Here is a 23,896-nt window from a genome sequence, read left to right on the forward strand (position 1 = left end):
AGTATGCCAAAAAAAGTGATAAAAAAGTCATAGTATAGTATGTTGAAAAAATTTATAAAAAAAAGTCATAGTATAGTATGTCAAATAAAGTGATAAAAAAGTCATAGTATAGTATGTCGAAAAAAGTGATAAAGTCATTGTATAGTACGTTGAAAAAAAATTATTAAAAAGTCATAGTATAGTATGTTGAAAAAAGTGATGAAAAAGTCATAGTATAGTATGTTGAAATAAGTCATAGTATAGTAAGTCTATGTAAACACACAGGGCGTCACCTGGATCCAACCTTTACTTTATAGGAGCACAAATGCAGATGAGGTGGCTGATCCGTTGTGCTCTGCGCGCGAGTTAGAATCCCATCCTTGTCAAAGCATTTGTTCTGCTACACTTAGATATCAACATTATAAATGTCTCCATTCAAACAACTCTCTATGCAAAAATCATGATAAAATCATAATATTGTAAATCGAGAGAAGTCACAGTATGTCGAAAAAAGTGATAAAAAGTCATACTATAATATGTAAAAAAAAAAGTGATAAAAACTTCATGGTAAAGTATGTTGAAAAAGTGATTAAAAAAAGTCATTGTATGTCGAAAAATGTCATAGTATAGTATGTCGAAAAAATTGATAAAAAAGTCATAGTATAGTATGTCAAAAATATAGATTTTTGATGATATTGATATTGATTGATGTCATAAAAAATTTCGAAAAAATTCAGAGCATAATATGCCATTGAAATGGCCTTGCTGTAAGTTAAAGTCATCGTATAGGTGGTCGTAAAGAATGTCTAAAAAAGAAGTCATAGGAAACTATGTCATAAAAAATGTCAACAAAGTCAGTATAGTATGTCACAGAAATGTCATCATTGTATATCATAAAACATAAATCATAAAAAAGTCCTACTATAGATGTCATACAAAATGATTATGATATGTCAAACAGAACCAAACGACGTGCATCTGACGAAAAAGCACGCATATTTCTGTCTTTGTGTATAGACACTGTTTTAGTCATGAATCTACAGATTTATTTTTTTGGCCCTTGCTATCTGCTTCCCATATCGGCTTTTTTGTCGCAAGCACCAAGCAGGATTTGTTCTAAATACTTTTTAGGGGCCTTATTGTTGCAAAATTGATATATCAACTTTAAATACTTTTTAAAATGAATAATGTATACTTAATATTTGTTCTGCATGTAAATCAGTGACATTATTCATCCAGGTCTAAATGTTTGTTTACTTAAGGCAAATAATTGTTGTCCTCTTTTTTTATGTAAATCATTTATTTTCATATTTTTAGACAGCAAAGATTCACAGCAGGGCAGCTGCCATCACATAGTTTGGTGGGCAGTGGTGGTGGTAATGGACTGTAGGAAGGCTTTCATCGACTGTGCCACAAAGACAATCGCACACATGCATGCCACGCGCGGCACGCACGCACACACATGCACACACACGAACGCACACACAGTGCCCCGAGGAGAGGTCAGACTCAGCTAAGTTTCATTCATTATGGTCATTGTCACTACAGCCACCGCCTATCACAGTCCTGCGCTATACATCGATTGGCTTTAATGACAATTTAACATGGCACATGCACACAAAGCATCCAGGGGCCAGAAAGTGAACTAAATACACAGTATCATGGAATAGTTGTAAAATGCACAATTTAAAAAAATGAACGAGCCTAAAACATCTTACTATTGACACAAGTTCAAACACTTGTGTTAAAGCTACTATCTTGATCTTTTCTCCTTAATGTAGAGAATGTCGGATGTTATTCTTGGCTACAGTTAAGACTGAAACAAATAGGAGACGTTTAGGAAGAAGATCAAGGAAGTTATGAGACCCTCAGCTACACTAAGCTTAAATTTCATCAGTTTGTTTTTATTTTCCTCATTTTTTTCTGTTCGTACAGCCATCTTTACATACTTTGTCCATTGTTCATTAATTTACAATGTTATAAAAGCCAATAGTAAAGCCAGGTCTTGATACAGTATGGTGCTGATGGATACGGAAACATTTCTAGGCTGCTCAGTGAGGGAGTAGTTGCAGACATGTTTTATGGCAGTAGAACCATTGCTATCTGTGTGAAATGGTAGCATTCTACAGCCAATATAGACGCATGTATGCTCATGGCTTCTACACTTGGGAACAGTAGCATAACCTAGCATATGCTTCAATTAAGTCCCCATCACTGTGAATGGTTTGAATCCTCTTACATTTAGCTCAAGCCCCATTTCCCATAAGCCCCCGTTTATACAAGGGGCTACATCAGCCAGGACTTCATATTAACATGTTTAGGACCTATTGGGTTAAACTTCTGTTATTTGTACCTGGTTTGAAAAGTGCTTAACAAACCGTCACAGAACATGCCCATCTGACATGCCCTTGAAAAGTTTTCCATTCCCCCATCTCGAGGTCAGCTGACTTTCTTTTATTAGCACTTCATTAAAATTCATTAATTGCTTCCTTTCTCCTGGGCGCAGCCAGAATCAAAACTGGGACTGTCAAAAATTAGAGCAAGAGCAACTGTCCTGTGCTCTAGATACACAACCTGTGATGCCAGGCTGCAAACATCTCCACACCCACCCATCTGTTAAAAACACAACATGCACAGGAGGACAGAGATACCAGACGGAGCGATTAAAGAAGTAGACGTAAATTTTATTTACTTGTTCTGTACATAAAGGGTCAATACCAGCACAGGTGTTAACCATGGGAAATATTAACACATGTAAATGGTATAAGAAAATAAAAGGCACAATTTTCAATTCTTAAGTAAAAGACAGGTTTTCCTAGAATATGAGAAGAGAGCACAGTAATACTGTTAATGCCATTACAAAACAACTCAGAAGCATGAGAAAAGGAAGTTCACCTCAAGAAAAGGAAATAATCAGAGTGTATTGCTTAATTAGTAACTTCATCAAGTTTGATGAGGATAACCCAAACTGGTTTGTTTGCACAGATGAGGAGGGATTAAAATAAGAGAAACCTTTATTTAATAAGGAAATAAATGACATTAAGCAGCATTTGGCCAGGGAGAACCATCCCCCTGGCCAAGAGGTCATGCACAGAGGCAACCAGCAGGCATTTTCCCTTTTGTAAATGTCACCGTAGGTACTTTTTTTTTTATTTTATTTTTTTAATAACATTATTCATTTTAACAGAAATGCTTGATTTACTAGCCGACTATAACCGGACAAAATAAAAAAATAAAAAATAGGGATACAACTAAAACTGCACAATATTACTCTGAGTAAACGGCTGAGCATTGATTTAATCGGAAAGCTGAGACACGGGGTGAAATGGTTATTACACCCCCAATTTTTACAGCAGAAACCTGGGGGTCAGCACTGTTTGCACAACTGTTTTATCCTTGACTTCTACTGGTCAAACTGGTTGCAGCACAGTAGGAACAAAGATGCTTCCCACTACTCTGACAGAGCCTGTTTGCATAAAGAGAGACAGTTGTGCAGAGATCAAATATTAGGTGAGATTATTAGGGATTGCATGCGCTAAAATATGCATTTAGCTTACTCTCTGAAAAAGGCATTGATGGGATTCTCATGGACTTGCTGAAACACTTCCTCCTCCCCTGACCTATGCCACTGAAATTAGTTTCTCACCTCAGTGGAAAGCCTTCAGTTCTCATGCCCACACTGACAATGCATTTTTAGCTAGCCTTGTAGTCAAATGCTTGTGGGAAGCGAGGGCAAGGGCTACGGCCGTTGCTATTTCACTTTTGAAAACCGGTTCAAAGCTTGGCACACCTATGCAGAACGTTGAAATATATATCTTCTAGTGCTTGGTGCTGTTGGCATTAAAAACCTGCTAATCTCTAAGCAATGTCCTAGGACAGTAAAGAGAGGTACCAAGTGGACATGCAGAGTTATCCCTCTAGCATACATGTTCTCCAAGCCACAAATATAAAAACAAAAAAACACTACTGTTGATCATGTGGCACAAATAAGAAAAAGAGACATATGGCCGTGTCATGTCTTATTAATAGATAAATAATTTTGAAGAGTGGATGGGATCATGGGATCTATAATGTCACAGTACAACCTAGATCCTCCACAAACCCATCTCTCCTGCTTTCTCCTGACTCCAGTCACACATCACATAAAAAAACCTGTCAACCTGAATACCTCATGGCCAGTACACGTGTGTGTGTGTGTGTGTGTGTGTGTGTGTGTGTGTGTGTGTGTGTGTGTGTGTGTGTGTGTGTGTGTGTGTGTGTGTGTGTGTGTGTGTGTGAGTGAGAGAGAGAGAGAGAGATAGTTTAGGTACAGTGACTTGATTGTTTGGAGAAATAACATTGGACTGGCTGGTTATAATGCGTTCCATTTGTACTCGGAAGTTGGATTTTCCAGGGTCAAAGTTGGAAACCCCCCCCCCCTCCAAGCTCTCGGACAACCTCACACTACCCAGAGCTCAAAACCCCAACATGGATGCCATGTGCATCAACAGTTATTAGCACTTCTGTCTCACTAGACTAAGAGTCGTACACACAGTCCTGTCCAACTTCTATCTGTGGACATGTCTTTATGCTGTTTGACTGCAAAAACAGCATAATGCACCGTTATCAACTAGTATTGCTAACAATGGCTAACCTGGCTAGAGCTAACCCCACAATGAAAAATCCAACTTGTAAATGATAAATGAAAAACGCATTCAACTCGGGTGTGACGTCATTCCCAGCTCCGGCTTCCGAGGTAAATGGAACGCACTATTAGCTCCTCACTGCCTCAGTGCTCTCCCAACTCCATAGGGATGTTACTGATCCCTACTTCGTACAAATGTACTCACATCAACAAAACAAACACACACACTTTCTTATGTCCCCAAGACTTCAAACGTAACAAATATTGAGAGAATTCAAATAAAAAAAAAAAGAAAAAGAAAAAAACAGACATTGTGTGTTTTGTGGTTAATATCTATTGTGAACACACACGCACTTATACATACGCACGCACATACACACTCACACTGATGCCCAGTGATCTGGAAATGAAAAGGACACAAATGCAAAAAAAAAAAAAAAAACACTGCCCAGTCTGAAACCAAGTCATAGGAAAGGGAACTGGGAAAAGTGGGGTCAGGTTTTTAGTTTGGATCCAATGTCCAAAGCTGTAAACAGTCAGAAAGCCTTGCAACGGTTGGCAACAACAGAGGGGTCGCTATCATGGTACAGCCCCAAAGCAGGCAAGCACGTAACCGTGGTGACACTGGCGGGAAAGGTGGAGACAGCCAGCAGATTCAGGTACAGGTTGATTCTGGCGAGAAGGTTCAGTCGAGCTCTTGGGTCAGTCACTCTCATCTGGATTCTGGGGGTCTATGATTTTGACATGGGTGAACGGGAAGAGACCCCTCCGTCCATTCACCTCGCCCTCCCACTGCCCGCTGATGTTCATCCGTAGAACCTTGACGATGTCACCGACCTGAGGGCACAAGGACAGGAGGCTGAGTTACAGGAGGAGGGCTTGTTTGCAGTAAATCTGAGTGAGTTTTAAAATTACATAAATTAAACGCAAAACAGAATATTTTAAAATGCACTGTAGTCAAACTTAAAATACATTTGATTCATTGCTTTCTAAATGAAATGTAGTTTTAGAGGAGAGTTTTTCATACCATAATGGCTTTAAAAAATCCAAGGGCCACATTTAATGCATTACAGTGCAATGAGTGCATACACTTTTTGTTTAGGGGACCACGATGTGCATGCAATTCAAACAGCCAAGGTTATCGCTGTGTAATTTCTGTCACACGACAACTTACTAAAACATCTTGAAAACCCAGGACACTTGAATATTTTGGTGTAAATTAGAACACAATGACCAAAAATCTCAATTCCACATAACCACCTGTCCAATTTCACAATTTCTACTTTAAGATCAACACGCAACTCCTAAACATGCTATGACATAATCAATGAAGTTAGATTATGTGTTTTATTAGATTATGTGTACTTTTTTTACACTGCCATCTGCAGACAAAATGTCAAGTCAAAAGGGTTAATTTAAACTTCGAGCTGCTGATAACTGCTGCACCAGAGTCTATTGTAAAGATGCAAAGAAAAACAGAAAAATATAGCACTAGCCCGAATTAAAAAAACGTTCAGCACATGGCCAATGCTTAGTTTTAAAAGTTGCTACACTGTATGTGTGTATGAACTTCAACAACATCCAGTACAACTGATTTATTATTAATACACACTTAAATAAATGTTTGTGAGACATCGACAGAAGACTGTGGTTTGAACAGAAGACAGAACCACAGAGCGGTCACTGGGTTTATGACACTGAATATGACCCCAATCTGTTCAAAGCCATATGTTCTTTATCTGGATTAGAAGGGAAAAGTCACCATCGTCAAAAACATGATTAAAACATGAATGTGAGGGCATTTGTAGCTTTAACTTGAGAATGAGGCTTCAAGGACATCTAGCCCGAGACATCATCTGTAACAAGAATCCTTTACGCCATCCGAGAATGACAAGAATGCTACTTAGTCATAAAAAGCTTCCATGGAATCTGTCAGGCAAAGAATTATAAAGATCTTCAATCTGCCTGTTTGAACCAATCAGGATGTAGTGAAACTAGATTACTATCACTTAGGTTCAATAAGACTTCAAAAAGGGTTGAAAAATAGCTGCCCCTGAATGCAGACTTAATTCTTAAGTATGTTGAATAAGATCTGGTTAACCTAGTACTTAGAATTATTTTTTTGTAACTAGAATTACAAGAAATCCTACATTATCAAAATTACTGTGACAACGCAAAAGCTTGCGGTATAAAATTAGGTACAGCATAATCAAAAAAAGAAAAAGAAAAAAACTACTATGCAATAAAACAAACAAAGTCTTAATATCAAACCCTTAAACAAGGACACAAACTGAGTCCTTCTTGAACTAGAGGCGGCTCCAAAATAGTCATAGTACAAAACTAAAAGTTCTTGCTCTAAGCCATGACCTATTCTGATCCAGAGACAGATAGAAGAGACATGATGAGACGCAGTAAGGTATGCGTCTTCAGTGCAAAGCACCAGTAAATAAAAAAAATACTACAGGAAATTATAGGGTTTCTGCTAGTTTCTTTCTAGTGACTGGTTCCTAGGGTTTCTGGTGGCTTCCTTAGAATGGTAAATTCTTGCAATTACCACACCGATTACTCACTATTGCTTAAGTACAGTAACGAGAATAGAGAATGTTTCTGGAAAGCTGAGTTTTAAAAACACACAATATTAAAAGGGCAAGTGCCAAGATACCGTAACATTTGTAATAAATAATGAGTGCATTTAAAATTTAGAATTGTTGTGGATAGACAATGTATTTAGGTTAATACATAGTAAGGGGTTTCCTTAATGCTCATGTTTTAAGCTAGGGTTGCTGTGAAGGGAAGTGAGAAATATAGGCATCCCAGAAGAGGAGCAATAGTACCTGCAGTGAAATCCAGTACTTACACATTTAGAAAACCCCTACAAATGCCTATAGTATATACTGTATTTCCTAGTCTTTAGGGACCTTAAGCATTCATTTATCTCAACCAATTGTTGTGGGAAGGTCTGCCCATCTTTGAGTTGCAAAGGTAGTATTAGAACTAACGTCGCTCCTGCTGGACAGAAAGACCAAAAAGCAGACCTGCAGCCTGACAGTTGGTGGGTTGATTAAGAGGTTGATTTCGTTTTAAAAACCCTATCTTTTACCTGTCCACACTACTCCTTCGTTTCAGAGCCACTAAAATGGAGACATTTTGAAACGCTGCTGATCGGGTTTTAGCTGAAAAACTCTGGGGTTGCATTGCAGCCTAGACAGGCCGAAACAGACACTTTTGGAAACGATGACGCAGACACCACATTAGCTCCCTGATTGGGTCTTATCACAATGTGTCCTTTCCGATTCGTTCCGTGATTCTGATGGTCTGTGATGTCACTGCCTGATGCGAGTCGAGTGCAGATGTGAGTTGCGCATGCGTCACTTTGTGACAAGTAGCTAACGAGAGACTTCTGTAATGTCAATACAGTAAAAATGGACCTACTAAGTTCGTTCACTGCTGGCTACAAGTTAGCAATCAAACACAACAAAGGCTGTCACTTGAATGGCGTTTTGAGCTAACGTTAGCAATCAAACAATCATAGATAGCTAAAACCTTTTTGAAATGATTTCCATCTTCTGTTATTGTATGTAAAGAGAAAAGTTTATTATTTTATGGATTTCACAAATTTCAGTATGACGTGTGATGCTGTAAACCGTTAAAGTCTGAGCATGCGCAACTCACGTCTGCACTCGACCAGAGCCGGTCTGACTCGACTAGCATCGGGTATGACACGTTATGCCGTAAACCGTTTAAATGTGAGCATGCGCGACTCACATCTGCACTCGACTCACATCGGGCAGTGACATGCGATATACGTTTTCAGGCATTCAATACTCTAGAGACCATGTGAATACTCTCACAGCAGCTCTGGTCACAGATGCACACTGACGGGCTGGAATTTTTTGCTTTCATGTTAAGAACAGGTTCTAGTTAGAGATGCACCCATTACAATTTTTCTATGCCGATTCCGATTTTTCATTGAGTTTGACCAGCCGATACCGATTTTAGTCGATTCCGATTTCATTTTTTGTAACCACTTTACAGCACACACAAATATTTATTTTCTATCTTTTCTTTAATAGAAAATTTGACATAGAATATTTTTTGAATACATAATTGATCGCTATAAAATAGAACTATATAAATTACTTTTGGTGTGGGAAATTCTCACACACACACACACACACACACACACACACACACACACACACACACACACACACACACACACACACACACACACACCTAAAGTGCAATGTTATGGAAGAACCATTTCCTTCGTTTCACATCCAATATCCAACTAAAGAAATGTGATATATTTAGCAAACTAAAACAGGTAATGGCAATAAAATTATATATAATTAACAAAAACTAAAATAAATATAGCCTTGCAGTTTAAAGCTATTTCTCAAAACACACGCACAGGCCTGTTTGAATCACAACAGTAACGGTACCTGAAAACAGCGTGTAGTTCCTTTTTTAGCAAGTTTGCTTTATTTGTCATTGTGCATAAATATGAACACTATCGTTGCTGTCAATATCTGTTAACGTTAGCTACCGACGGTTACCTCGGAACAATCCAGCAAATAGACGGTACCCTAGTGTGCCGTTACCTAAACAGATGATTTTATACACAGTTTAGCAACAAAACTAAACGCTGAGGGAAGATTACTACGTTTTTAATGTTGGTTATGAGCGGTATGCATCCCCACTAACCTGGGAAGCGTAACAGTAACGTTAATACAGCGCGTCGGAGGAATACAGCGTCTCTCTCTCTTTTTTTTTTATACAGCATCTCCTACAGTGGCCAGCGGGGCGGCAGAGGGACCACATTGTTTGCTAGCGTTAGCTTCTTGTCTCATCTGGGGTCTGATGAACAGTAAATTCATCAAAGTCAGTGTGCCCAATGCTACTTTCCGATAAACTGTAGCAGTCATATTTCACAGAACCCACGTGAGTGCGGTTTTCAAGTTCTAGTTTTTCAGCCTCCGAGGGGAAAGAGAGAGAGCCACTGACTGTTCACCTGAGATCAGTAGAGCAGACGGCTCTGCAGCGTTGTATATAATTACGACTTTATGACATTTCATAAACAGCTAATTGAGCGGCAGTGCGACGCTGCTACATGCATATAGCGGCAGGTCGCCGGTCATGGCCGAGGACGTGACAATCGGCTAATTCCGGTCACCAGCCAGTCAATCGGTGCATCGCCAGTTCTAGTGATGGAAAGGAAAATAGTGGGTCTTTTTGGTAGCTAGCTTAGCCAGGGTGTAATGGCTAAGAAAGAAATATTTTAAATTAATTGGGATTACTTACTCACTATGATTAATAGCGATTGCGTAAAAAAATCTTAAATCCACTAAAAACACTAAGGAGTGCTTGGGACATCACTAACTTGTTAAACACAACTAATAACTGGAGCAGCCATCAGAGTTGATCAAAATAGGGCTTCAAGGTGTCAAACAGTATTCAGAATATTCTTTGTGAATTAAGCGTGCTTTGGAGTAAAACAAGGTTTGAGAGGACTTCTACTTTTTTTTTTACGAGGTGACACTTTCTACACAATTCTACTGAAGCTACAACGATGAACAGTGCAGTATGTAATGCATTTTGTTTTTGGACTTCATTTCCAAATCAATGAATAAGATGTTAAAAATAAATAAAAAGACACATTCAACTTGCGTATGACCCATTCATACAGTAAGAAACTGCAGTCACAGGTTAATCTTTAGTTGACCGTAAACAGAATTCTATCTGCAACTGTAGCTGCTCTATACACCACTGCTACACCATACGATTAAACAGAATTGCATTAGTGCCAAATCAGTCATAGGTTAGTATCAGTTCTCAAATGCTTGCCATTTGTGAGCACTCTGTCTCTTTGTGGAGATGGTTTAAGTAACTTTTAGTTTATTACAACTTTCCATCTCTACTGGGTGCAGCTGTTGACTAGGCCAGCTGACATGACTCGTTGAGCCATTCAACTCATGTCACAGTGTCACATCAGCATGATGTATTAGGCATTTCCTGAGGTGATTGTTGATATCAATGGTCAAGTATAAAAAAGAACACAGGGAAGAGAGTAGAGAAGTCAAGACTAATGTTAGAGGGAGCCGTCTAACCTTTAGCATGAATACCATTCACTAGGTTTACTCATGTTCCAAATTTACACCTCCTTTCAGAGTCATAGTGACGACGTGTATCTAGCTCTAGCAGCCTAGTTTACTTCCTACATTCACTGACACGCTGATGCCAGTGAATGGCAGCAGATAGGACTTTCTTTTTCATCTCTCCCCTAGGGGTATCACTACAGCTCAGTCTGCTATGAGAGTGGAGCATTTTAGAGCCCTATATATTCCTGAAGTGCACATTATGCATTACATTACATGCTCCAACATGTAAATGTAATCACAGTCAATGCTGATTTGTATTAGTCAGAGTGCACTGCTGAGAAATGCAATCGAACAGTGCTGCTGGTAGAGCTGCTGCCCATTTAGCAGCTAGCTGGCTAGCAGGAAGATTCAGTCTGAGCCCGAGTTGAGGCTATCAACAAGTATCATCCCACCACCACTGAATCAGCATGCAGCATGATGCCAGTGCCCAGAGTAACAAGTGTAAGTTGACCAGAGATCAACTTAATGGACATAAACATCTGCAGGTAGGGTCTAGGGCGGCTGCTGTTGGGTTACGAACCCTTTGGTGTGACCATGATGAAAGAGCATAGCCTTCAATGTAAGGAGGATTGCAGAAGAGCCGCAAGCTATCTTAAGGCACTTTCACACATATAACCAACATGATTGCTGTGGTAACTCTGTAGGCAGCACTTGTGTTTTCCCCTCTTCTCATTACTAGCTACAGACTCCTACAATTGCAAAGCAGAATGTAGTTAGCTCTTACAAGAAATGGTGCAGTGCTATAAATATTCTACTTTAGGTGTAACATCGAAAATGTATATACCTTTATCTATGTCATAATGCATTTTTGACATGTGTTCTTGGAGGACTGTCCAAATTTGAGACATTCTCAGATAATAATAAAAAAAATGTTTTAGAGCAAAAATAAATGATGTTGCCCCATTATCTCTTGTAATGGGTTAACTTTGTCCAAGCCAAAGCATACTGCTTAGTACTGTCAACAATGCCTACATGTTTGACCTGGGAATTTAACAACTTCTCCTACTAGAGATCCCAGTCAGGATGTGATGATTTGAAGAACAAAAAAGCTTTCAAACTTTCATCAGTCAAACAGAACTATTGTCAACTTAACATCCCCTGAAAAGCTTGTTTTTTTCTGGCCTCCAGTGGTTTGAATTCTCACCTCGCTACAGTGATGTACAGGTGGATTCTAAGACCCTGTAACATCACTGTTGGTTCAACACAGCATACTTCTGACCACATCCAATGACAGAGGTCAGAGGTGAAATCTTTTAACCAGAGAGGGCAGCAAAACACTGCTTTTTAGCCTGGTGTTGAGAGATGCTGAAAAACACATTTTTAGATAAGTGAAATGTTTTACAATACCTCTAAAGCAAGAGCGGTTTTGTCGTAGGCACACGGCACTCGTTTCTGGATGGCCTTTGCCATGGCGGGGCCGTTTTGCAGGGACGGTAGAGGGGCGATAACTGCTCCAGGTGTGCCAGGGGGCAGTGGCGATGGTGTCTGGGGCTGGGCATAGGCGTGGACGAGGGCGTGAGAGGGCTCAGGGATCCCATAGCTGTTGGAGTTGCGAGATCCATAGGAAGGCTGGCCAGGATGAGGCGATGGTCGTACCAATTTTTCCACATAGGGCACAGGGATCATCCCGACACGTCCCTCTTTACTCTTGGCGCTCCACCACTGCTCCTCTGGCTTCTCCAGGATAATAAGGATCTCCCCCTTCTTGAAGGGAAGGTCCTCTGCATCGCTGCCAGTGAAGTCATATAGAGTCCGCACATACTCCAGGTTCTCCTCTGGGCCACCCATGGGCTGGATGGGTCCGCTCACTGTGCTTGGGTACCTTGAGAGATTATAATAATGAGGCAAAGGAAGGAGCTATATTGTGGTTACCATTAAAAGAAGCCCACTCTCAAGTGGATATTATGAAAATTCAGAAATGGTTGGACGCGTGAAATCAGGAAAAGGTTTCCCTCTAGCATCACAGATATTGTTGTTCAATAAAGCTGATTTTAGGTCAAAGTGCACATTTTACATTTCTGAAAAAGTGATTAACATGGGCCTCTCCAAGAAACGCATCAAAGTTTACTGATGTAGAGTATATAAGTAGTTGGCAAAAATGTTTAAATAGAATATCCAAGGTATTAATATCCAATGACAAAATGCCACATACAGAAAGATATAAGCAGCAAAATGACTCGGTGTAAGCAAACACTGCTAATGAAGTACATAGATGTGCAAACCACAAACTTTACCAGCATCTTGGCTTACTAAAGCCTTACTAAAAACAATAAACTGGATATGTGGCGATAGTGCTAGTGCTCCCACCAGTTTCAAATTTGGCAAACAGAACGCCTCATGACATATCAGCAGGGCACTGAAGTCTGACTGAAAGTGGGTTAGTTCTGATAAAAATAGACAACCTACTTAACCTAGATCACCCAGTCTTTCGTGGCAATACATATCCACGAGGCCCAAATGGTATAGCATTTTATCATGGTGTATACTTCTTACAATCATGGTTAGTGGAAGGGTATTGGGCGACATTCCTACCTGGGGGCTGGCTCTATCAGCGTGGTCGTATCCAGGTAGTGGATTTTGTAGAACTCCAGGAGAGCAGGGAGGTGCTCAAACTCTTGGTCACCTATCTTAAACCTCTTGCTGGGTAAAGAATTGATGATATAGTGAGATACTTTGGAGTTTTCGGATACTGACAGCACGTAGTCGCCAGGGCAGGTCGAAGAGTCTCGAACAAGAAACATGCCATGTCTCTGTCCTTGTAACCTATTCTGTGCCTCTTGTCGTGACACGGGTCCAAAATACCAGGCGGACCGATCAGCTGAATCAAACCGAGCAGTTGACATTTCTGTTCAAAATAAGTTAATATTAGTCTAACGTTACAAATAAAGAAAAGAAAAAGATTACACAATAGTCTAGTCAATAAGTTAAAACGTGTATGCTGGTTGGAATTGGCCAATCACAGCAAATATGAGGATTTGGAAGATGCAGGGCAGGGCATTCGTCGTCCTGTAAGGTTTTCGGGTGATTTCTGCACAAACGCTGCAGGCTCCGGAGACCTCTGATAATTAAAAAAAAAAAAAGGGAAAAAAAAAACTAAACAAAAACAACCTGACGTTTTCAGAGACAGGCTGCGACAGGCTTGATCCAACTTTGGAACATAATGTGGTTCCTGTGTTCAGCAGTCAATGGCTGAGTGATTGTTAGAGCGGCCAAAATAGAAAAACTAAAAACTTACGACAGACAAACATCGACGGAGAGCGAAGCAACAAATGATCAATGAAGCTTCCCTTTTTCGTTCCGCCTTCCGAGAAAACACCGGGCTTCTCTTTTAATAATGTATCTCCTCCAGTCAGTGCCAGTAATGAGAACGGAAAAGGTGGCCTCAGTTTTTCATCTGATAAATCCTCATGTCGGCAAAAAGGTCGCCAGTAGCAGCGGGTCGGAAACCAAATGATAGTTTGTATCTTCTTGGTCTTACGGTGAGGCACACGTCATGGAAATGCGTTTTTGAATCCCCTTTCTCGAGTCGGAGCAGACTTTTGAGGCAGCACAGCAAAAAAATGGCGGCCCGCAACACGTCTTCACACCAACAATTATTTTACAACAGCGACCTGCGCGTGCATCTCAGGTGGCAGTACGTTATGCTGTAGCTCTCGCGTGCATTCCTGACTTCTTATGAGGGATCCCGGTTTACCGATTCCAAATGTTATACTTTCCCTTATTTCTGCTCTTCCCCCCCCTCACCCGAGCCACTAGAAGTGCGAGTACGAGACCGAAAAATGGCGACGGGAGGGCAGGTCCCGCTTTCTATCTGCACGTCACGCCTGGAGGGGGAGGTGGGAGGAAGAAAGGGGGTGGTTGGGTGACGAGTCCACCCTCTCCCCCTACCGCAAAGTGTCAATCATCTTTCCATGACACAGCTACAGAACATTTTGTATGACAGACAATAAAGCAGCGATGTCATCATCACAGGGCAAACAACAACCTATTTGTAACAGTAGCATGACCCTATATTGTTGCTGTTTTTTTTGTTTTGTTTTTTGCTGCTTTTATTATTTTAGTCTTTTTTTTTAAACAATGTGTAAATTCAGTCTAAAAATATGCAAACACGTTAACTTATCGTATTTACTTATTGTATAACGAACATTATCATGAACATACGAATGGGTAAATCTCTAATTATCTTGTACATGATCCATATCCTGTACATCCCAGTCAGAATAAGTGATGGTTGAAGAAATAAAAGTAACAATACCACTATGTAAAAATACAAGTAAAAGTCCTGATGTAAAATAGTTCTGAAGTAAAAACACACCAGTATTATCAGCACAATAAATAAATATAAAAAAGTAAAATGTAAAAGTACTCAGTATGCAGACAAAAGGCTCCTGTGGGTGTCCTTTATTAAATATGTTATATTATTAGATTGTTAATACTAAGGCATCATGTGCAAGTATGCCTAGCATTTTGCTGTTGTAGTTGATTTGGGTGTAGTTCATTTTAACTTGATTGCTTGTCTTATATTATTTCTCTGTACAATGCAATGTAAGTAGGCCTAGTAACTATAACTGTCCACTGAACGTGTACAAAGTACAATATTTGCATTTTTAATACAAATGAAAATAAGTAGCCTATGCCAAAACTGTACTGTACGTATCTGTCCTCAAGAGTGTTCCCTGGACTTAATAAACAGTTTAATTTCACTATTATTACTGTATAATGATGAATGAGTGACTGCAGACATAATGCTTATAACTGATGAGAGTTTTACACCCAATCATATCTGACAACTCAATCATCTCAGACTGGTTCCCTGAGGACACAGGCTGTCCTGTAAACAAGTCACATGTTCTAATGTGGACATATCATTTATGATGTATTTCTTTGTAGCCTATTATATTGTATATCTGTAGCTTACTGTGGTTTCATTAGTATTAGTTCATACTGTATGTTGGAGGTACAGTATATTTGCTCAGTCAACACTTACAGTATTTAATGCTAGTTAATGTCATAAGTTTTACATATCTCGCTATTCTAATTTCCTGTTCTTTCACTTCCCCTCCATTCAATCTCATAATAAGTATTATCTTGCACAGAACTGTGACACATCGATTTGGAGCTCCCCAACCTACCCAACCCACAACACAATATGTTGAAAGGGAAAGAAATCATTTAAATGGAGGGGGTAGTGCCTAAAAAGAAGCCTTAAAAAAACAAAGAATGGGACAGAAAACACCGGTTGAGCATGACAAGCTGTCCAATGTGGCAGGCCAACTACTGCTCATTGATGAAAGTAAAATATATGAAGATGTAGTTCTGTTCCTTTGGTTATTGAGGTTTTTGTGACCATGCCATAGAGGCCGCAGATGGCACAGACCAGCCCTCATCACCGCAGTGCTGTCTGAATGTTAATAGATTCGCACCCACTGGGTCTTAATAGTTAATGCCTGCCAATTCCCACATTTCCACAAAGACGCAGTGATGCAACAAATTGGAAAGACCAAAACAAACAGAGCTTCTTCCTCCTCAGGAGTTTACGAAAAAAAATGTGGATATTTAGAACAACACATGCTGCTTAACTTCAACTGTTGTTGTGTATTTTCACAAAGTACTTTAAACCTTAGCCATAGCCATATATTCTGATTTTGTTACCTCAAGTTAATACCAGCCATTCATTAAGATAGTTTTTTGGGAGGTCATAATTTGGACATATACATAATGGCATTTTTGGAAAAGAGGCTAAGGTAAGTTGTGACATACCTGCATGTAAGCTGCTGTCAAACATTTGTAGGCTTTGACTGAATGGACGCTCACTGAGAGTTTTCCAGAAACACCACCATCTAGTGGGTGCATGCAAGAGAGTCTTTTATTTAAACATAAACATACAGTATTTTTTTCCATTTCTGACTGTTGCAAGGAGATGAAAATGTTATACAAATTGACAGACACAGAGCTGTCAAGCCCAACTGTAGCCTTGAGCACAAATGCATACAAAGGTACATATGCAATTCCTGCCAAAGGAAATAAGGGTATCTTGCTCACTTCTCTGATTTAACAAATGTCTAGGAGCAAAATCAGTGCCCCACAGGCACAGGATTGCTTTTCTAACCATTACCCCCTGGCTGTCACTGCTGTATTAAGAATGTGCCTTATGGTATGTATCTATACACCAGTAGAAAGCACATGCCCACTCAGGAATTGCAATGGTGATTTTTTCTGCATATGTAAAACCATTTTACTACTTTCTTTAGAAGTTATTCTTTATATTTCAGAGGGAAAATGAATAATGGCAAATGTAGCTTTTTATCATTTTGTTTTCCACTTAATGAAACACGTGTCATTAAACGTTCCTAAATTGTGCAAGGCACATGAGAGTTGAAGAACTTCATTAGAAAGGTATAGGCAAAACTACACAGTAAAACTAGGGGGTGCACCTTGTGGATGCTTCATTAAGTGGATTTGTACAATATGTGGAAGTTGAGCTTTGAACTGAGTTTCTGAGTGTTCACTGCTGGAACAGCCATCCCTTAATCTATTGTTGTGGAGATTAATGGTAAAGTCAGTCACTGCACGAGATGTTGCTAACAAAGTGTAGATGAACATAGGAGGCATTGTGAGATGCAGTTTGAGATATGATTTACTGTGGAGCCTTGTCAAGAACCGAATTCAGTAACTTCCATCTTATTCTTTCTATTTGCCTCTGGTAAATGGAAATGCATATTAAGTTGTGTGCCAAGATGAATGCACCAGATTGCAGTAAAATCCTTTGATTGTGTGTCCTCTGAAAGGTTTTAGAGGGGGAGTATGCTACTTCAGGTTAATTCCGGGAATTGTCTGCCCCGCCTGGCTGCGTGCAGTTCATAACCTGCCCTACATTGTTGCACAACTACAAGCTAAGTTTTGATTCATGTAATGAAAATAAACCAGGTGCATTTACATTGATAAATGTTTTCCCGATTGCCAAAGCTGAAGTTATTTGGTAAAAAAAACAAAAACAGTAAAAGGCACCAGTAGGAAAGAAAACAGGACAGAGTCATTTTGTGTCAAGACAATTTAATAGTTTTGTATAGTTGCACTTAGTTTTACTGTAGGTTCACTGGCCAGTTAACAAACATGACACTGCTCCATACAATGTAAATACAAACCAATACAAAAAAGTGCCTGAGAAATTAGCCAGGTAGTTTCTTCGATCTCATTAATTGCATGTGCTTTTAAAGGGCTTACCTTTGGTTGTTTGCACTGATAAAAGTGTTTTAAAAGTAACAGGTGACTAGTTCTTTACAGTTATATGGAATACAACAATTCCACCATAATTTTGGCAGAAATACAACAAATGTGCAGTGAAAACTAAACTAAAACTCACTCAAATCTAACTCAGTTTGGTGGAAATAAGCAGCCAGTGTTAAGTTAAAGTGATGGTTCGGAGTAATTCACCCTAGGGTCCTTTGCACCATGACCTCGAGCCAAACACCCCCCCAGAAGCTTTTTTCACCTGGGTCTAACATTGGGAGAGTTAGCGTAGAGTAGCATTATCAGCTGAATAGCTTAGCGCCCACTCCTGAGTGGGGTATCTCGTAAGTTACCCCACTAATAATGCCCGAAATGATACCAAACGTCTACAAGTAGTACAAATAGGTTATGCTCTCATAAAACGATGGATTGGAAAGTTTGTAAGTACACCAGAAGTTTATGTAAATAACACTTGCCTGCTGGCTTCTGCTCTCTGCTGTTGTTGTTGCTGCTGTAAGACGAGTACAAATTACAACACCGAAAAGAGATGCAACAAAAATATGTATTCATAAAAAAATTTTTTTAAGTAAGTGCTGTAGTATAACTAGCAGGAGACAAGTAATAATTGAGGTAAGTTTGGAGACATTATGTTATTTAATCATTGAATTAATAAATATTTTTGTTGTAACTCTTTTCGGTGTAGTAATTTGTAGACGGCCCTAAGCACTCGTCTAACTGCAGGTAGCAGCAGCAGCAGCAGAGAGCAGAAGAGAGCAGGCAAGTGTTCATAAACTTCTGGTGTACTTACAAACTTTCCAATCCATCGTTTTATGAGAGCATAACCTATTTGTACTACTTGTAGACGTTTGGTATCGACGTAGGCGCTAAGCTATTCAGCTGATAACGCTACTCTACGCTAACTCTCCCAATGTTAGACCCAGGTGAAAAAAGCTTCTGGGGGGGTGTTTGGCTCGAGGTCATGGTGCAAAGGACCCTAGGGTGAATTACTCCGAACCATCACTTTAAGTTAGAGATGTTGAACTTCAAATGTCCTAAAATGCATTGTTTGGTAAAAAATAAATAAATACATTTACCATTCCCAGTATGAAGCTAGATTTGAGACATGTGCACAATTAAAAGCTTTTAAGTCTATGGATCTTTTTTTTTTTTCAATAAAAAAAAGATCAAAAATCAAATCATAGGACATCAATAGTTTATATGGATATCCATACCTGTACACACAGTTTTTGTGAATAAGGTTTTTCAGAAAAATTGTGAAAAGCCGTGTGGTAGTTTTGATTCTGTCAATGCACCGTCCTTTTGAAACGGTCTCTCTGCACAGCACGGGTCCTCCTCTGTCTCTCTGCAATGGTGGAGCTGAGGCTCTGTTTGAGGGCTGGGAGGACCACTCCAGACTGAGAGGGTCCAGACCTGGGAAATGATATGTGTGTAGATTTAACTGAGAGGACCAATATCGCCACAGTATTTCGACATGAATAGCGTCCTGAAAAGCCTCTGCATTGGTTACAAGAGACAGTAAATGCAATATTATTGAGGTTTCAACAATCTTTTACATAGAGGCACAGGGAGAGACAGATTTACATACATTCTTTCTGGAAATGTTTGAAGACCAAGTTTTGGAAATTTCTTTTCTTCTGAAGATTTGCTGAGGAGTACAAAAAAGAGAAACCCTAATCACAACAGTGGTAGTTTTTTCAAGAAATACTGTATATTGGTGACAATAAAAATGATACAAATTGTTATCACTTTACCGGGTGCCATCAACCAAGTAGGCCTTGGTCAGAATGTAGTTTTCTGGGGTGATTTTCTTGCTCAAAACAATATCTCTCAGCAATGCCTTAACACGTATAATCTAAATGACACAGAGTTAGGGTTAGGGTACAGAGTGGTAAAGTTATGAAATATTTCCACAGAAATTATAATAATATATCCTGTATTTCCAAATTCTTTGTAAAGCAAATGTATTTAGAGTAATATTGTCTAATGGTGGGCACTTACTTCTTGAGACTGTAAACTGTTAGCATTGTAGAGCTGCCGGATGATGACCTCACACTCCTGTAGTGTGGGGGCACGTGGTGGATGGGCGGGATTGCTGTGAATTCGTAGAGGCTGTAATGAGGTGATGAGGCCCCCCTTCCCCTCTGGGCCATGGTCCTGTCTGGCAGATCCCAGAAAGTCGCCGTCCTCTTCACTGCTTTTCCCCAGCAGTCAGTGAGTAACATACAAACAGTTAGTTTTGGTTGTAAATGCCTAGTTGCTACACCTACAGGTACGTATCGAGACTGAAATCGGTATGTGGTTTTTACAACAAGACAAGATGTGCAATATGTCTTTTCCTGCCCGGGCTCCATGGAGCTTTGGGAAGTTTAAGAACTTACAATGTAAACCTGATCAACCAACGACAAAAATTTCACTAAGGCGACATTTGTCGATTGTGTGACTTAAACAGCAGTACAAGAAATTACATCTATTTTGCACCAAAAAAATAAAAATAAAAATTGTGACATTTCTTCAAGTCACATGAGGAAATGTTGCTGGAAAGTTGTCCAACATTTCAATGTTAAACAAATTGAATGTAGTAATACCGGCATATCTTTGCATGACTGTTTTACAAGACTAACTACACTACAGTAAAACCAGTTGGGTCTTTGCATAAGCACACATTAAGACCCAAGGTAAACATTTTTTAAAACAAATAGATCTCTTTGAGCTGGGAACACCCGATTAAGTATTTAAATAATAATGTAGTATCTTTTTCCGTATGCCCCTTTTGTTAACGTAAGAAGACAAGGCACCCATTACTATATAATCAGAGGTGCAACAAGGTTAGGACTGACAAAGAATTAAACACACACTGGCCATCTTTACATTGGAAATGTTAAACAGTCAATTCTATGACTAACATGAAAACTATATGCTTCACACTTTGTGAACGTGTCTTTTGCTTCTTTGCACGCTGTAGCTGTGGTATACCACTGCATGTAGTTATTACTGTGTGTTTGTTTCACATCTTCTTAGTGTGATTAATGTCATTGTTAATATAATTTTACATTAACATCTCACTTGCTTTATGTGCTACAGTATATTATTCAGTACTGCATAGTATGTTTCACCTAAAATGTGCTTAATGTTACTGAATTTGTCCCATCTCACATATCTTAACCAACATATCCTATTTCCTATCAGTGTTTTGCTATAATTTCATCCACACCTGAACAGTAATATCGTGAGATGAGATATTTGTAAGATCATGATACAACTCCAGTTAGTGTTTTCTTAAGTATGAATTACAGTGGAGTGACACAAATGTCTGAGCTTATCTGACTTACCCAGCTGCGTGAAATTAACAATGAATGATGCTACCTGTTTTTTCATCATATCCATGTTACTAATGATTTTGTCTTTCAATTATTTTTGTGTGTTAATATCTTCTAAAAAAACATTCCTAAAATCTACTATGTCAGTATTGAGGTAGTAAGGCAGGTGAAGGCTGCACAGAAATCCACCTTATTGCTTGGTCTTGTGCGGGCCGCATGTCCTGTAGCGGCTCCTCCAGGTAGAGTCCTGTACGGGCTTCACTTCCCTGAGTGGGTGGTCTGATGCCTCGTCGACTGTGTGTCATTCCTAGAAGAAAGAGGACCTGAGACTAAGATAGATGCCTTTGAACTAGGGTTGGGCAATATGATGATCTACATTGTGAGATTTGTCACCTTTCAGAGATTTTGCCACACTGTCACTTTAATGACTTTTGTTGTTTTATCTCAGTATCAATATCATAAAACAAAATTACATATACCCTGATAGAAGATTGTATTAATATTGTCCACTACTAAATTATGCCAATCCTAAAAGAACATTGGCTGTGAATAGCAGGACGAAAATAACAACAACAATAAATCAGGATTACATCTTACCTTTTCTACTTGACTTGGGAGGTTCCATTATCAGCTTATACTGCAACTCTGCAACATCCATATTAAGAGAATTTTAGTGTGCGACATACTGTAGGGAGGCACAGAAGAGGTACATTCTTGTAACACAGTCCCGACAAACAGCCTATGTTTCCATTGGGGCCTGACTGCTGTGATGGCGCGAAGACAGATGACTGGGGAGTCTCCTGGTGGGTGGTGAGATGCATTTATATGAAAACAGCATGTGACCTGTTCAGTAAAGTGACACTGGATCTCTGTCCACCTCCCACTGAGAGACCATCAAAACCCTGTAGTTGCTATGCAACCACGGTGGATTGAATGTCTCTCTTTTCAGCACCAGTCACAGACAGTCAGGTCTTTGTCATTTATTACATAAAAGATGTGGACACAACAGGTTACGGAGTTCACCCCTTATGGATTCCATAAAGTAGCCAATTAATTGATGAACACCATAACACTGCAATTTTCTTTTTGGAACAATACGGTACTGTTTCTATCTATCTATGAAACAGAATATTGACCATTTAGCATTCTTTGCTGTTTTACTCCTCAATTAAAAAAGAAGAAAAAAATAAAACTCCTGCAAAGAGAGAGGCCAAACCAGATCACATTATTAAGCGTTTATTAAACTTTTATATAGTGTGTTGTTTTTTATAAATTCTCTCTTTTATTTTCTCTAACTACAGTTTTGACCTTAATTCTTTACTTTATAGCTTCTGATATGAGCATGGTATAGCATCATTTTGTGGCTAACCCAGCAAAGCAGCATAAACTATTTTAATGGTCTCTCATTTAATTGTCAACACATGTGAATCATTTATTAATCCAAATGATTACATATTCAGTTGACCTCAGTTAAAGTATTTATTAAGTTGGGTAACGTTAGAAACGACGTACGTTCTATAACAATATGGCTTTTTATTTTTTTTAGCTATCATACTGGTTCCTTCACCTTTATTATCCCGCCTGAGAGACTCTATCTCTGCATGGAGTTTCTCAAGAGTTTCCTTGTGTTGTTGCTGAAGGAACTGGATATTCCTCTGCAGTGATGCGACGCGGGGGTCCATGTCGCTGTGAAAGGACGCCTCTGCTGCTCTCCACACTCCTGTGTCCGCTGACGGGGCGACAGGCAGCGGCTGCAGATGGTTCGCCGGTAAACGCCGAGGGGAGCAGGGCTTTCCGAGGCGCCCAACCCGAGTCCATTGTGGCAAATGCCGCACCGGTGGAAGGTTATGACTTGACATTGCTTTGGTTCATTCAGCTAACGAACCATTCTAGCCTCATCTGCTAGCAAGCAGGCGACGAATTGTTTCCGCACAAACTCACTGTTAACTATCTAGCTAACTAACTAGCACCATTAGCTAACTGTTTTATTATCTTACCGTTGTATTCCAGTGAAGACAGGTCAACCTAACGTTACATTGTTATCCCACATAAGCCGACTGACTAGTTTGCTAAAGTCTGGAGCTTGTAAACAGCTCAAGTACCATGAATTACCTTAGCACTCATTTGACATGCGCTCCACTCACACACAACGTTGCCGTGACAACCAACATTTAACGATGCTATTTTCCGCCCACAGTTGATGAAGCTGTCAGGCTCAGTGAGCTGCCGTAAAGTCCCGCCTCCTTGGTTAGGATTAGCTGCGGCATGGGCGAAGCATTTAAACATAGCCGTTTGATTGGTGGAGCTTGTTAGGTCAATGATTTCAGTGGTTTCACAACTAAAAGAGAAAGTGAAAAAAAAAATGTAAACAATCCAGTCGCAAAAGGGGGAACGGTCCCAGTACTAGGGATTCTCAGATATTCCCCAATAGCCACACGTGTTGGAGGCCACAAAAATATCCACTTTTATTATTGTAGAACATACAATGTGTTATATGAAATTAATGGAAACCACTCACTTGGTGTAATGTGATAAACAAAACACACAACAGTTTGTTTTAGGAA

At 39.5% G+C, this 23,896-nt stretch overlaps 2 protein-coding genes across 3 annotated transcripts; both read right to left on the reverse strand.

Annotated features, from left to right (window-relative positions):
• Positions 1 to 2,642: 2,642 nt before the first annotated feature.
• On the reverse strand, positions 2,643 to 14,565 carry crkl (v-crk avian sarcoma virus CT10 oncogene homolog-like). Its single transcript, XM_039780299.1, has 4 exons — positions 14,000 to 14,565; positions 13,297 to 13,609; positions 12,112 to 12,586; positions 2,643 to 5,440 (listed from the first exon to the last, which is right to left on the reverse strand). Exons 1-4 carry the CDS (start codon positions 14,010 to 14,012, stop codon positions 5,306 to 5,308), a joined length of 936 nt encoding a protein of 311 aa, XP_039636233.1. The 5' UTR covers positions 14,013 to 14,565; the 3' UTR covers positions 2,643 to 5,305.
• Positions 14,566 to 18,972: 4,407 nt separating this feature from the next.
• Positions 18,973 to 23,539, reverse strand: si:ch211-222n4.2 (uncharacterized protein LOC101885505 homolog). Of its 2 annotated transcripts, none has more exons than XM_039778873.1 (7): positions 22,900 to 23,539; positions 21,930 to 21,977; positions 21,522 to 21,639; positions 20,014 to 20,209; positions 19,767 to 19,867; positions 19,601 to 19,660; positions 18,973 to 19,425 (listed from the first exon to the last, which is right to left on the reverse strand). In XM_039778873.1, the coding sequence occupies exons 1-7, from the start codon at positions 23,189 to 23,191 to the stop codon at positions 19,299 to 19,301; spliced, it is 942 nt and encodes a 313-aa protein (XP_039634807.1). In that variant the 5' UTR covers positions 23,192 to 23,539; the 3' UTR covers positions 18,973 to 19,298. The 2 variants fall into 2 exon arrangements, with proteins under 2 accessions (XP_039634807.1, XP_039634808.1); XM_039778874.1 differs by having other exon boundaries at positions 20,014 to 20,206; positions 22,900 to 23,538.
• Positions 23,540 to 23,896: the final 357 nt, after the last annotated feature.

The sequence above is a fragment of the Perca fluviatilis genome, chromosome 17 (assembly GCF_010015445.1).
Source record: "Perca fluviatilis chromosome 17, GENO_Pfluv_1.0, whole genome shotgun sequence".
In the NCBI taxonomy this organism is placed as follows: domain Eukaryota; kingdom Metazoa; phylum Chordata; class Actinopteri; order Perciformes; family Percidae; genus Perca; species Perca fluviatilis.